The sequence below is a fragment of the Mercenaria mercenaria genome, chromosome 15 (genome assembly GCF_021730395.1).
Source record: "Mercenaria mercenaria strain notata chromosome 15, MADL_Memer_1, whole genome shotgun sequence".
NCBI classification, from domain to species: Eukaryota; Metazoa; Mollusca; class Bivalvia; order Venerida; family Veneridae; genus Mercenaria; species Mercenaria mercenaria.
In genome coordinates, this window is record NC_069375.1 from 48,917,770 (window position 1) to 48,934,555 (window position 16,786).

The window sequence follows — 16,786 nt, forward strand, 5'->3', positions numbered from 1 at the left end:
TGACCCTATGTGACCCAGATTCGAACTTGACCTATCAAAGCTCTATTGAAGATTTTTAAAATGTGATAGCTGAAAACTTATTTTTTAACCAAAAAAACCCACATGTTCAAAGAACCGGAGCAATTGGAACAACTTTGAAAGGGCTACCCAGAGATCATTTGTGTAGTTTCATCAAAATCCATTAACACTACACGAAGACAATACACAAGCCGTCAATATCGATTTACACCTTGGGGCATAATTTAAAACTTTGCCGAGTCACTAGAGCTTTCCTCCACGCAAGAACAATTATCAGTCAATCTGATTCGCCAAATTTAGCCCCGCCTACTTACACGAAAGCAAATGAAACGAAATATTAGCTGCGTGCTTCGTCTAATGCACCACCTTTTTCATGATGAAAAAAAACGCGAGATAAATTTACATGTTATTTTATTGACAATCCGATTCGCAGAAGTAATCTAGACTGAGAAAATGCCGGATATTCTCTGATCGTAAATAGATAAATTTTGCACAAGCGTTGTTAAATAAATCTACGCGGTCGTATAATTTCAATCGAAGAATTTTTGAGATACAAATGAACTAAAGCAGTTCTTTTATGTGCCCAACCTAAAGCATTGATACACTACACCTGGATATTTTTAAAAAGCTCAACCCCACAGCTACATTAGAATGTATGAAAGGAAATAGAAATTTAGTTATATATATAATGAAACTTAAGCATTTTAAAATGCTTTTCAAAAGTTATAAAATAATATAAAACAACACTGTTTTTGATAAATGACCTAAATAAATTTTGAAATAAAAAGTTAAAAGAATAAAGAGATAAATATTCATGTTTTAAAAATATCTATTTAGTGAAAATGACCATTAAAGGGAGATAATTAAAAATGGCAAACTATATAAAGGGATAATTTTATAGATTGAGCAATTACTTTTGTTTAGAAATGTTCTTGAAAATGGTTGAGAAGATTAAAAACTATTTTTGATTCAATGTGACATTAGGATAAATATTCATGTTTTAAAAACATCTATTTAGTGAAAATGACTCTTAAAGGGAGATAATTAAAAATGGCAAACTATATAAAGGGATAATTTTATAGACTGAGCAATTACTTTTGTTTAGAAAATGTTCTTGAAAATGGTTGAGAAGATTAAAAACTATTTTTGATTCAATGTGATATTAGGATAGACTGGTTCAAGAGCAAATTGCATGGTTACTGTAAAGAATCAAATGAAAAAGCGATTGAAAAAGAAAATGGTATGTCGCCCATCACAGATTACTGGCTCCAACTTGAGAGACGCTGGCGCAAACTTTTGCTGATTGGCGAATCTGTTGGCGCAAAGTGAAACTGACCCAGAGGAAACCCTGGAAAATGACCATATATTTTGGCTGATTTGGACCACAAACTATGATTTACGAGTCAATAAGGACCATATATTTTAGATGATTTAGCAATATTCAGGAAATAATGTTGATTATAGGGATTTAACTTGAAGTAAGGACATTTATATTATAAAATATACACAGTACAAGCAGGTAAGAAGTTTTGACAAGCTAAAATGCATTAGTTATGCATTTAAATAAGCATTTTCAGGGGTGTGGAAATCCCAATATTTTTCACTTGTCCACGGACAAATGAGACTTAAAAATCTACTTGTCTGCAGTTAACATGGTTAAAACTTACTTGCCCAGATTTTCAACATTTAAGCATGCATGAAACTAAATAGTAATTCTTTGTTTTGGACAATAATCTACAGGTAGTAACAAAAGCAAACATAATTAAGTAAACTACTGCAACTGTTTTTTAAAAAAACAAGAGGGCCATGAAGGCCCTGTATCGCTCACCTGACCTACAGACCTAAAGATCATTAAGATTAACATTCTGACCAAGTTTCATTAAGATATGGTCATAAATGTGGCCTCTAAAGTGTTAACTAGCCATTCCTTTGAAATGACCCCGTGACCTAGTTTTTGACCCGATATGACCCAGATTCGAACTTGACCTAAAGATCATCAAGTTTAACATTCTGACTAAGTTTCATGAGTATACAGTCATAAATGTGGCCTCTAGAGTGTTAACAAGGTTTTCCTTTGATATGACCTAGTGACCTAGTTTTTGACCCCAACTGACCCAGATTTAAACTTGATCTAAAGATCATCAAGATTAATATTCTGACAAAGTTTCATTAAGATATGGTCATAACTGTGGCCTCTAAAGTGTTAACTAGCTTTTCCTTTGATTTGACCTGGTGACCTAGTTTTTGATCCGACATGACCCAGATTCAAACCTGCCCTAAAGATCATCAAGTTTAACATTCTGACTAAGTTTCATGAAGATACAGTCATAAATATGGCCTCTACAGTGTTAACAAGCTTTTCCTTTGATCTGACCTAGTGACCTAGTTTTTGACCCCACCTGACCCAGATTTACAACTGACCTTAAGATCATCAAGATTTACATTCTGACCAAGTTTCATTATGATATGGTCATAAATGTGGTCTCTACAGTGTAAACTAGCTTTTCCTTTGATTTGACCTGGTGACCTAGTTTTTGATCCTACATGACCCAGATTCAAACTGGACCTTAAGATCATCAAGATTAACATTCTGGTCAAGTTTCATTAAGATTGGGCCAAAATTGTGACCTCTAGAGTGTTAACAAGCTTTTCCTTTGATTTGACCTGGTGACCTAGTTTTTGAACCCAGATGACCCAATATCGAACTCGTCCAAGATTTTATTGAGGGTAACATTCTGACCAAGTTTCATTAAGATTGGGCCAAAAATGTGACCTCTAGAGTGTTAACAAGCTTTTCCTTTGATTTGACCTGATGACCTAGTTTTTGATCCCAGATGACCCAGTATCGAACTCGTCCAAGATTTTATTGAGGGTAACATTCTGACCAAGTTTCATTAAGATTGGGCCAAAAATGTGACCTCTAGAGTGTTAACAGTCAAATTGTTGACGACGGACGGACGGACGGACGGACGGACGGACGACGGACACAGGGCGATCACTAAAGCTCACCTTTGAGCACTTCGTGCTCAGGTGAGCTAAAAAAAAGCTTCCAACACTTGCTTGTGTCCGTCTGTGAGGCAGTCATGCATTTAGTAGATAATTTTGGGGGGGGGGGGGGGGGGGGGGGGGGTTTACGGCGCACCAACACAGTAGACGTTATATGGCACCAAACAGGACTACAAATTTTGGTTCCACATCTCATTTACATCGAAATAAAAACATGAGGTATGGAATCAAAATTTGCATTCCTGCTGGAATCACAGAGTTACTGCAAAGCCAAGTGTCGCCTCTTACGATTAGTAGATAATAGAAATGCCTAGAAGAGAAGACTGCCCATCATGTCATGCAAAGCCTTATTAGGACACATGAAACTTTCTGACTCGTACTGGCGAGCTCTTTGTGCTTTAACTAATGATTCTGTCGGCAGACGAAGTTACTTATAACGATGAATTTGTCCAAAACTTTGTAATAACTGTTTTACGTTTCTGATTTCCATTTCTACTTCCCGAGTTACTGTGTGCAAAATCATGTGAGACCGAGACCGCGAACCAATCAGAACGCAGAAAAAGAGATGCTAAATTTAGATGCAGTATGATTTTCCCAAAACTGCTGAAATCAAGAGGCCCTTGGTGGGTGAAACATTCATTTTGTACACCAAATTCGTTTATAAACTCTGTAAACTTGAAGCAATGTTCAGTGTTTCAAAATTATTATTTCTTTTTCTCATTTCAAACCAGCAAGTTTGTGCTTTTCCGCAGACAAACGGAATGCAAACTCGCTTGTTTGCCATCAAAAAGTCCCAAGTTGGACATTTTGAAATTGTTCTTGAAAAATGATTTAAACATTTCAATGACAAGATTTAAAACTATTTTTGATTCAATGTGATATTAGGATACTGACCTGTGGCTGTGCAAAAATTATCACAATATCGCGACTCGCGTACAATTATGGAAGTGTCTAGTCGTCCGGTAACTGGATGCCTAGCCTGCGTTCTAGCCGTCCGGTTACCGGATGACTAGCAAATCCTCAGGGGATTTTCTAGCTGTCCAGTAATATATTTTCTAATGAATAAGTAATGATTTTTATATAGTTTTAATGTTAATTACTTAAGATATCGATAATTACCTGCAAACAAAATTCTGTGTGAATACATACTAAAGTCTTAAGATAAACAATAAATCACTGCATTATTCAGCCGATAAAACGAAAGTTTACCGAAATCAATTAATGGCAAGATCGCCGTGATGTCACTCATTAAAATCTGTACATCAAGTGGTTTTTATTGGATCGGAATTTTTACATTTTAACAACTTTTTCACTGGATTTTCAAAATTAAAAAAGTTTAGAAATACTTACAATTTTCATATTTTAGTATTCAAATATTATTTAATGAATAACTGTTTTGAATGACATCTAATTTCAATAGTGGCAGTGTGATGTTCAACACTTTTAGAAATAATTAATCAGTGCTAGCCCTGGCCATTATAAATTAATAGCCACTTTTTTTTCATGTAAAAAATAAATAGACAAACTTGGCGCACGCGTAATTAGCATGCGCTTTCGCATTTCAATGAAAAACTAAAACAGGGTATTTATAACTTTTTTTTTCATGAAACACTTAAACACATTTTATTTTTCAGTTATCATTTTTCATGTTTATCAAAACATACATTTATGCATATCTTCAGTTGTTTGTATTCAGATGTCACTGAAAATACCATTTTAGTATGTGACATGACCCATTGTGAATTCTTGTCAAGAATGATCATTACTTCTTGTGACGGAAGTCAGGGCTTAAGCTAGGCTAAGATTTTAGGAAGAAGTCACTTCTCCCTCAGCTAAGATTAGGGAGAAAGGGAGAGATTTTAGGAAGAAGTGACAAGATTTTAGGGAAAATGTGGAAATATTTTAATGCCATGACATGCAAGTTGAAAAAGGAATTAATTATGCTTAATATAATGTTACTATTTTTATTATTTCCTATCTTTGTTTAAGTCTATTGATTTAAAGTAAATAACAAATTCACTCAAAATGTCAGTGATTCTGTTTTCTTATCCTTGTAAACCTTGTGAATCTAATGTGATTAAACTGCAAATTAAAGTGTTTTTTTTCACTATTGCAATGATTGCCCAAACCAAGAAAACCCTTTGAATATAAATACAATTTAAAAAAGTTAATTCCATATCAGCCAAAAATAAATCAACTCCCAGTGCTATAATGCACGGCTACTAAACGCTAGCGCCACCACCAAATTGTGGTGATAAGGAAAAGAGCTATCGACATTTCCGTGGTGCAGCTATCGCCCGTTTCTACTTGTAAACACATGAGTAAAATTTATATTTTATCTTGTATTTTTATTGATAGAACTTTTTTCGAAAATCGGAGAATGTAGTTCCGTGTAACGAAACTTTAACTATAGGTTGGCGGTAATTTCATTAAAATATTAGGCAAATTGTGGTGCCAGGAGCTTTTCTCTCGAATCTGACAGTGGCATATTTTCATATTGGCCAGTATTCGAACACCATTCCGATGAATGGACACACTGTAAGAACATACCTGCATATGCAAATGGTGTAGAAATGAATTACACGTATTCCCATACACCAAAGAATTACGAAAAACACAGTAAAAAGTTAAAACACGACTATTTTTTAAAGCGATCGCGCTATACAGTAGTGGTGGCGCTGTTGTGTGTGTGTTCTAGTTTAACGTCTTTTTCAACATTTTTTCAGTCATATAAACGACGGTTTCTACTTGTAGCAGTGAGCACAATGCCCAACTTTATAGTGCTGCCTCACTGGAATATCACACCGTAGACACGTGGCAGGATACCCCACCCAGTCACATTATACTGACACTGGGATGACCAGTCCTAGCACTATCCCCTTAATGCTGAGCGCCAAGCGAGGAAGCTGCGTGTACCATTTTTTTTACATCTTTGGTATGACGCAGCCGGGGTCGAACCCACGACCTCCCGCACTCGAAGCGGACGCTCTACCATTAGGCTACCGAGGCGGTACGGTGGCGCTGTTGTATATGATTAGTGGCTAATATATTCAATTTTAATATATGAAAATGTCTGTCTGCAAGCCACGGAAACTTCTATAATAATCGATGTTATCAGCCTATCCCACACTATACCCAAAATACGTTACTCAAAAAAAAATACATGTAGTAATCTCTACATGATCGAAAAAAATCTACGTGACAGTATAACATTATGAAATGTTTCATAAAGGTAAATAAACTATCACCGTGTTTTTCTTTCTTTAATAACATAATTCCTTGCAGGAAAATTATCAATTAGAGAATATTAGTGTTTGTTTTGTTCCGGATGCGTCAGCAGTTCGTATTACTGAATGCCTTAACAGCGCCACCACTACTGTATAGCGCCATCACTAAAGTTATAGCGCCATCACTTTTAAAAATCCTGGTAAATTTCTTCTAACCCAAGATTCTTTTATTCATGGTGTATATATATAATTATTTATCATTTCTACACAATTTGCATGCACAGGAATGTTCTTACAGTGTGCCTATTCATCGGAATGGTGTTCGAATACTGGCCAATATGAAAACGTGCCACTGTCAGATTCGGGAGAAAAGCTCCTGACACCACAATTTGCATATTAATTTAATGAAATTACAGCCAGCCTGTAGTAAAAGTGTTGTTACACGGAACTACATTCTCCGATTTTCGAAAAAAGTTCTATCAATAAAAATATAAGATAAAATATAAATTTTACTCACGTGTTTACAAGTAGAAACGGGCGATAGCTGCACCACGGAAATGTCGATAGCTCTTTTCATTATCACCACAATTTGGTGGTGGCGCTAGCGTTTAGTAGCCTTGTAATGCACTCAAAGTCACAGTGACTGTCACTTTAAATAACCGGTGTGTGTATTGATGCTGGTTCTGAATTAAATACATGTCAATAGCAGTGACATCACTATGACATCACATGGAATACAGGTCTTCTTTGATCTGCTGGTGTCTTCTTTGATCTGCTGGTGTCGGCACACATTAAAAGCAACAGTTGTCAAACAGGTTAAACCCAGTTTCTGATGGCAGGTGTCAAAAATTTGGGTAGATTTAACTTACGTTATTTAAGTCACAGAAAGTGTCAGTGATAATATTATGTTTCTAAAGTCTTGGTTTTGAAAAATACGAGTAAAATTAACTGGAGTTAAGGAAATTACTGAACCAGTCATGGTAAGACACTTTCTAAAGGTCAAAAAAGAATGTGTTAGCTAATGTAATGTAAATCCCTACTGTTAATTTGTGCTTGTCCGCGGACAGACGGGATGCAAAAACGCACTTGTTCGCTGTCTAAAAGTCTCGAGTCGGACATAGGAATTCCACATCTGAAGGAATTATGTTTAATTGTTTTTGTTTGGTAATTAATGGCGATTAAATGATCAAGGATAAAGTGATGATAATTGTTGCTTAAAATTTCTATACCATCAATAGTGCACACATGCAGAACAATTAGTGAAGTATACCTCGTACGCGTGTTGGCGATTAACAAATCAATTATTATTGTCACCGTTTAGAAGGGGTAATTATGCCTTCGGGCAAACACGCTTCCTGCTACCAACTTCGCACGTTTTTGTCGATAAAACTTACGTATGTTCCAACAGTTTAAGGACAATTTTTTGCAATATTTTTTGTAGCATTTTTATAAATTAATCGCCATTTTCTATTGCCAAAAATTGCGTTTTAATCGACACTTTAATAAAATAATTGCCATTTGGCGATAATGTCGATTGGCAGCGCGAGCAGTGATTAATCCATTTTTATTTCGAAAAAAATATAGTGTTATTTCTAGAGCGACGCAGCGGGGCGCCCCGCCCTGCCCTTTTTTACTGCCGCCACGCTGCCCTTAAAATGTGCCCTCTTGCCTTTGATCTTCTGCTAAGGCCTAAAAAAAAAATATGTTTGTTTCCTGTAACCCGACCGACCGTAAGTTTTTACCGCCGACCGCAATTTTTTTATGGGCTGAAATTCGAGATTCTGATCATATCTTTATTGATTATAGGGATAATTTAGTTGCACCCGACCACGTCGCGCATAGTCACGAACGTTCCTGGTTCTGTCGACATGAAACAACATGGCGAAAAGCCTGTTTGTCGGTAGACTCGAGGTTCCTGGTTTTCAACCGCGAAAATCGAGAAGTTTTCTTTGATGCATATCGAGTTCAAAAGTTCTGCCCCTAGTCAATCAAAATCTCGGTGAATTTCAATTCTGTTCGCCGCCACAAGCGGAAGTATGGCAGTAGGCGGAGCGTCATATACTAATTAGCTACTGACAGATGTCAATCACGCCACGCGCCGACTGACACGTGGTTATCTCGCGGTTTGTATTTAGTACTTCATTATGAAAGGTGTTTATTGATCAAGGTGTAAACGTTAATTGATAAACAATTCGTAGAAGAGCAGTCTATTATCATGTTTGTACCACTTGTTCAGGGGTCACGTTGTCGGTTGCACTTGAGCCATTTGCGACAAAAGATTAATTGTGGCCCCGAAAATCTCTAATTGGCAAAAACGGCCCGAAGCTATGTCTGTCTGCAAAACTATGAACTTTGCCTGTTACACAATGTTTACTGAACGAAAGGAATCGCTGTAGAAAAAAAACTTGTATGAACAACATCTGTTATTGAAAGGCGGGAGCAAATTTTCAACAATTTTATTTGATTAGTAATTTAATTTATTATACAGGCCTCGACCTTAGCGGTGGACCGTTGGACCGACGCAACCAAAATCGGCAGGTCCACTATCAAAAGTTGGGTAGACCGACTGTCAACCAATTTTCAGTCACGGTCTGCAAATAAAATAAAACCCTTAAAAGTGGAAAAATAGGGGTGATGGGGGTGGGGGATCGTACCCATATCGGCGAATTCACAAAACGAAAGTTGATTTTGCCTTAGTACGGCATTCTACAGTTATAAGCATTGGCGAGTTTATGGGCTATATTCATAGACAAAACTCAAACACCACTCATTGAGTATACTCAAATAAATTGCCGAACGGTCACGTCTTCACTCAGGAAAGATTCCATTTGTATTCATAAAGGTGAGTGACAGTCGAGTCAACTCCCAAGAGTGAGTGACTGTTAAGGGAGGTCCTGGGGACCCTTGAGTGTTTCTCAAGGTCTCATAATGTAAGTTTAGATGATAAATTTACAATATTTAATTAATTTGAAGGTAAGATAACAGTGTCATTTAAAAGCGAAAGTTCATATTTGTGCAAGGTATTTTGGAAAAAAATATATTTAGTTCTTTTTTTAAATACATGTTGTTGAGGACGACGAAAACGTAAAATTACCCAACAAATTAAAAGACTGTTGAATTAATAAAAACGGTTAAAGATAGATACAGGAAATCAAATATACATCTACTAAACCTAATCTGACGGGGCTCATCAGTCACTCTCAGAAACACACGTCTTAGTAACTAATATTTACATTTCACAACCCTACATATCGGTTATTTTTTCTTCTTCAATAATTCATACTGAAAAAATATAACAATTTAATGTCAAGAAGAACCCATCATTACGGAAACATTTATTTTATAAAAGATATGAGCCGCGCCATGAGAAAACCAACATAGTATGTTTGCTGTCTGGTCAGGATCTATGCTGAAAATAGAGAAACTATTAGCGAACCGCATGGATCATGACCTGACTGCGCCGATGCGCAGGCTGGTCTGGATCCATGCTGGTGGCAAATTCATCAGTCAATCCAAAAAAAAAACACACGTCCTAGTAACAAATATTTACAAGCCTAGATATCTGAAAATTCATACTGAAAAATATAAATATTTCCCTCCGACTTAATGTGTCATTAAAAAAAACAATATTCACCAAGTCTCATTCGAAAACATTTATTTCACAAATGATATATATGTAATGATTGGAATTTACGTGGAATGGCTTTCGGAAACACCAACAGTTAAAGGCACGAGTATTATTCAGTTGTAATAAAATCTCAATACAGCGGGAAAAAAACTCATGTATTTTTAAGTATAAATTTTATTCTACTAACATGACTAATAATACTAATATTAATACGTTATATAAAACAAATAGACGGACGGACAAACATTCAGACAGGCAATAAAACGACAACTTCCGACTTGGGAAATAGATCTGCAAAAATAACGATTAACACTTTTGCATACCTTTGATGTTATTGTCATATATACCGTTATAATCCTATAAATATATTGTGTACAATGAAACCAATACTTGAGTTACCCTTCCGAAAGTTAAGATTGAGTGGGATTTATGAATATGACATTCGACTTCCACTCACACTCCCGCAAGGTCTACTCGAGGTCTACTTGAGTGATACTTACCCAAGTTTGAGTCAAGTGTGAGTTTGAGTGGCGACTATGAATATGGCCCAAAGTCAGGATAGCACGAATGGACTACTCCACCGATCGGGTGAGTGGTTTTTACGTGGTAACTTTACCAAATTGAGTAATTACATCAGGCAAAATTACCTGGATGACTGGAATTTACCCGCGAATCGTAAAAATATCAAAACGTCATGCTGGTAATTTTCCATTCCACAAGCACGTGCGCCCTACGTAATACTTAATTTACATCGCAGTTACTTTTGACACAAAAAACGCGCGTAGTGCATTCATTTTTTAATATATTCGCTTCAGATATTCAACACCGCTTGAGAACTAATACAGTTTGAATTCTATAACAATTTTAATAAGATATCGACAGGAATGTAGGCAAAATTCTTTTAAAACGATCAAATTTTCATATAATGTTTTGTAAAATTTCAAACAGTGCGATCTTGATTATTTATTTCCTTTTTAAAGTAAATAAACGGTACATACTATGGTAATAAAATTCAGACTTTTGACCAGAAAGTACAAAAAACACAATTAAAAAATCTTAAATAATGAAAAAGCGGCAGCAATTTAAATACATGGAGTAAAACGATTTTTTGGCAAACAGATTTCTGTTAGCACGGCAGAATAGGTTACGTGACCTCATGAACGTAAATAGAAATGTGGTTTTAAAATGAGGCAGTATGATGTCGTTGCGATTTTTAATAAGTTTTAAATGAGTCTTCGTATATATATTTTTTGACACAACACTTTGTTAGATATTCTTCTCAAACAATAATGTAAATTTCTTGATGGCAAATAGGTCAGTATCGTTCACGATCTGACACATTTACATGTCAGTTTATTCGGGATATTGCACATTCGCTTTTAAAAAATTTAAGAAAAAACTTTTTTACTGATTTCTTCTCAACAATTAAAGGAATCGAGGAAGTACGATCAGACAGTGATGTGTCACATGGCGCGAAAACATGACGTATTGCAATGACAATCTCGTGGAAACTATACCGCTTTGATCTCCACTGCAGATGCCACAATAACCGCACACTTCTTTTAGCTCTTTGAGGGGTGTTAATTGATGATGAAAACGAGGTCAATTACTTAGTTTATCATCAGAATGATTACCGATAATTGTTGATGTTTTTTTTTTTTTTCACTTTCAACACTGGTGCTGATTGTGTCCATATTTTGGGACACTTTTCAAAATAATTATTTTTCGGGATAACAGATTGCTACAGTCTTCCATTTTTAATTATTTAGAAATAAGTCCTGTTTCTTTGAGTCATATGAAGTTATGACGTCTACAGCATCACAATTTATGAGATAGAATTGGAGGTCCACTAAAGTCTGAGCAGGTCTACTAGATTTTAGCAGTTGGTGAACCTTCTGGCAACTGCTGAAGAAAGTTAAGGTTGAGGCCTGATTAGGCAGTTAATTGGCGATAATAAGGTTACTAAACACTGAAATGTTCTGACACCTACTAAAAAAATATTTAAAAAAAAAAAAAAAAATTCCCTACCTACCGACCCCCATTTTTTTCAGCATGTTACAGGAAACAAACATATTTTTTTTTTATGCCTAAATCCCGCCAATTTCCCTGTTGACATGCCTCGACGTTTTTTGATCAGCAAATTACGTCACGGCGAGTGCACACAGGTAATGAGAATCAATGAAGTGCTAAAACTAATTGATAAAGAGTATGGATCCTGTGAAATGTCAAAAAGGCGTGCATAAGCGGCCAGCTGATTACCGAGCACGTGAAAAGTGCCCTAGATTTCTTTGTGCAAAATTTAAATTAGACCGTTGTTTAGTACAATAACAAGTATTATATCAATGCAGTTTGATTCTACTGTAATTTAAACTAGAAATTTTAATGAATATCGAAAGTAAAAGTAAGTTTAGAATGTCCGTTCACGAGTCTTATTACTCCCGATGTCGTATGCAATTTTTCCATATTTCCTTCAAAAAAGCTGACAGTCGGGGTATTTTTTATGACGAGAAACATCAAAATTTGAGGAACTATCTCTGGTTTACCCAAGTGGGTCATTTAAACTGAGTAAAAACTACTTTCAGACAACATTTCGAAAGTGTACCAGTATCCGGATAGTATATTTTGGATATGCGTTCTAGTAAACTTTAACCTGACTGTAATAGCACTTTTCTGTTAATGAAATATTGATGAAAGACCTGATCAATACAACATGACTTTTGATAATTATTAGTTTACAATGTGACCTGAAACAGGCCTTTAACTATGTTGTTTACAAGTACAACATGATATTGGTTTCAAGATTAAGTTTATATTAACGAAGGCCCTCCACTATTTCATATTCATATGAATAAGTCGACATTCTTGGTGACATTTTTTAAGAGAAAGGCTTGAATGGTTCAACCTAAACTATAAAGTTTACAAGTAAAAAGCCTTTGTAAAGTTTGTTTCAGGTTTTGGGAAGATTTACCACTTTTTTCTGTGACATTTCTTTTAAGTGTGCAATAAAGATAAATGGAATACATATTAACTATAGACATCTAGAAATGCAACTTCTGCTATGGTAACTTTCACGTCTAAAAGAGCACCCTGCCCCTTTCGGACAGCACCCTGCCCCTTTTTGGCAGCACCCTGCCCTTTTTGAGCTCTAGAAATAGCACTAAAATAGTCAAAATAAATTAATGAACTGTTTGTTTTATAAGCTTTCCATTCTTCAAAAATAAATAAATAAAATATAAATTTGTGTTTTAAGAATTAAAGATTAGGCCGTTAGAAAAACATCACTTTTTAAACAAAGTAACATGGACGTTCGGCAATCAATGTTTTATCATTTCAAAAAATAAAATATCAACGGATTTATATTCAAACACGATCTCGAACATTCGTTTTATCGATTGGAAAATCTGGTAAGTATAATATTATAACATTTAAAACTGTATAAATTCATTACTTATTAATTAAGAAATCAATTACCGGACGGCTAGAAAATCCCGAGGATTTGCTAGTCATCCGGATACATGGACGGCTAGAACGCAGGCTAGGCGTCCGGTTACCAGACGGCTAGACACTTCCTACAATTATTTGGACCATCAGACGTCGCCCTATCCCACTTCCAACATATTAACTGATATGTAAAACAGCTATTGCATTCAAAATATAATAATGAATTTCAAATCACTCAATACCTCAATCCATTAAACAATTGCTTTGATTTCTCCAACAAATGACAGAATTCATTGACAATTCGTTTTTCATTTTCGTCCATCGGCGGAGCTGGTGTCTCCTCAGACATTTTGATTTCTTCACTATCTCTTCCGCCTTTGAGAGAGAGAAAATTCTGCAGACAAATGCTATATACTTTTTAACAAAACCAAAGAGTCATCAATTAGTCATCGCCTGTCAAGTTTCTCGAGAAATTCCATAAATATATCAGAAAATTTACGTCCCAGTGTCCATGCAAAAATTAATGGCGGTGCAACGTTGTAGTTAAATTAGCGGAAGATTCACAATTTATCAGGTGTAATACCACAATATTGATAGAGAGTATGCAGTAATAAATATTTGTAATATGTTCTATATAAAATTATCAATTTTCTGAGAGTTTTAACACATAGTCAGTCCAGTTTTAAATTGGATAACAAGTCTTATGTTCTCAAATGACCTATAATTCACAAAAGCAACAAGAAAAGTAAGGCCATGTATTTCCTAGTAGAGAGATTATTTTGTCTGACCACGGAGCTATAATTCTATCACAACTCCCTGGTCTGACAGGTCAAAACTATGGAATATCTTCCAAACTGACAGCTAGGATGTGGATATGAACACATGTGTAACTAGGTTTGTTAACATTTCTATAAATGCAAAAAAAAACTCATTGAAAATGCTATCAAAATGTCGAGTATAGGTCCACAATGAACGTGAAAATAATAATACAATAATGGCAAATGTTCAATACTGATACATGGGGCCTACTCTCCAGCACCAACAACTACGAACCTGTATAAACATTTTTACATCATCATTAGGCATCTTTGTTATTGTATCATCATCATCATCATCATCATCATCATCATTTACAATAATTAGAAACGTTCAATACTGATACAAGAAGAAGGAGGAGAATAGTAGAATAGTTCATTTCACAAATTAAGGACTTGAGCCATTATGGTTCTTCGTCCACAAATCTGTTACAATGTAATACAAGGAACCCCCCCCCCCCCCCACACACACACACACACCCAAAAAAAACAACAACAACAACAAACAACAAAAAACGGACATATATACATAATATCATATAACGTTCTTGAGGTATAGTATGATTAAGTATAGTATTGAGGATGAACAAAAATGATATTAAAATAATATTGTTAACTCTATCATTGCATTTAGTATAATACATTTTCATGAAACATTTTTGTAGAAGTACCAAAATATATAATACACATTATAATAATACATGTATAGTAAACATATTTCTGTCTCATAATCACAAAAAATATAATTAATAGTGGCAGATCGTATATCTAAGGCATTTTTGATAAAGGCTGCTAAGTTGAAGTTAAAGTTTTTTCTATCCGTTGAGTTAAGTAGTTCAATAAATTTCCACATGCTATTACTAGGATTTCTTCTATATCTCTTGGCAATATAACGTTTTCTTAGTGCGCTGCATTTTGTACATATCAACATAAAGTGGTATTCATCTTCTAGGTCAGAACTTCTGTTGTCAAATATTAAACATAATCTTTGATCTCTCTCTATCCTGTTTCTACTATATCTGCCAGTTTCTATTCTAAGTGTATGTGTCGATGTTCTAAGTCTTGTTAGTAAGCTTCTGTAATATTTACTGTTCGTTGAATTTAGGAGAAGAACTCTATAAGACAAGTCTTTCGTTCTAATCCTTTTCATCTACTGTACATGTAATGTTTGTATTTCAATATAATTTTGTATATTTTTGGGAATAAAATATGTTTAAACCAATTTAGATAACTTTCATACATAAGATCTTTCTTCAAGTGTTTGTATATAGCGGTAATGTTCTATTATTTTGCAGGTTCTCATGCCACCCTTGTCTAAATATATCAATAAAATTGAAAAAGTGGAAACTCCACAGGTCACTCAACAAGACAAAAAACGAAAATGTTGCAGACTCTGTGTGATTGAGCCTGTTCATGGACGGTACCTAGTGGAAATGCATGCTACCGTGCACGCCCTCTAGCCCCGGGTTGTCAGAACTCAACATTTACACATGCTACAAGTACAAAAATAATTTAGAGACATCGCAGATGTGTTCATACGGCGATGCACATGGAACCTTCAATGATACACTTGCATGTAATTCCATGAAAAGCGGCGTATGGTCCCTCGTTAAAATAATGGATTTGCCCTAAACGAGAAAACAATGAGCAGAACAAAACAAACTGGAATTTAGAAAGGGGATCTGAGGTTATGAAGCCCAAGTCTTTGTTCGAATATAACTGGGAATAGCTGATGGGTTTTCCCACGCATAACCGTAACCAAGACTGTGTAACAATGATTTAACATAATATGCCCAATTTCATTTCTCGTTGTTACAGTCTTTTAAAGCATCTAAATATAATGACTTCATAATACAATTATCTTTGATTACTCTAACATACCTGTTTATATACAATGGACATCTGCCCATCATATATACTTGCATTGTTAGTAGACATTTTTACATTTAACAGTCTTTTACAAAATTTGGCGTGTCAAAGCGGTTCGATAGGAGCAACAAAAAATGTTGAAAGTTATAAATAATATGATACTGTACTATACTTAAAAATACTTATAAAACTGTGGAAACTATTGTTATGGGTTTTTTAGTGTTTTAAAGTGAAATTGGAGATTTGATTTTAAATGTTTTATCCATTTGAAAAATCTAGTGTCTTCATGGTGAAGTTGACGTTACCTAACGGAAAACTTTGTTTTACAACAAGTATTTTGTTAGCTTACCTGAACCGAAAGTTCAGGGTGAGCTATTAGTATAGGTGGATGGTCCGTCGTCCGTCGTCCACATTTTCACTTAAACGTATTCTCCTCTGAAACTACTGGTCAGAATAACACCAAATTTGGTTTTTAGCATCTATCAAATTTGTTCAAATGAAACGCTTTGACCTTTTTAGGGACCGCTAGAGCTGAAAATAGAAGAACCTTTAGATGAATTTTTCTCATGAACCACTTGATGGATCTTCATCAAACTCGGTCTAGGTCCTGTCCCAGATTTGTTCAGATGGGGCACTTGTCCCCTTTAAGTGGCCGCTAGAGCTAAAATTAGAAATATCTTTAAACCACTTCTTCTCATGAACGACTTGAAGGATTTCCATCAAACTTGGTCTGTGGTATCATTATAAGCTTCTGTCCCAACTTTTTTCAAATAAGGGCACTT

At 35.2% G+C, this 16,786-nt stretch overlaps 1 protein-coding gene across 1 annotated transcript in view; it reads right to left on the reverse strand.

Moving 5' to 3' along the window:
* The window catches only part of LOC123553920 (protein SCAI-like), a 53,533-nt gene extending 39,683 nt beyond the window's left edge, over positions 1-13,850 (reverse strand). The window contains exon 1 of the mRNA XM_045343670.2: positions 13,563-13,850. Within this exon, the coding sequence (XP_045199605.2) occupies positions 13,563-13,669 (107 nt within the window). The 5' untranslated portion in view covers positions 13,670-13,850. The remainder of the gene's footprint in view (positions 1-13,562) is intronic.
* Positions 13,851-16,786: the final 2,936 nt, after the last annotated feature.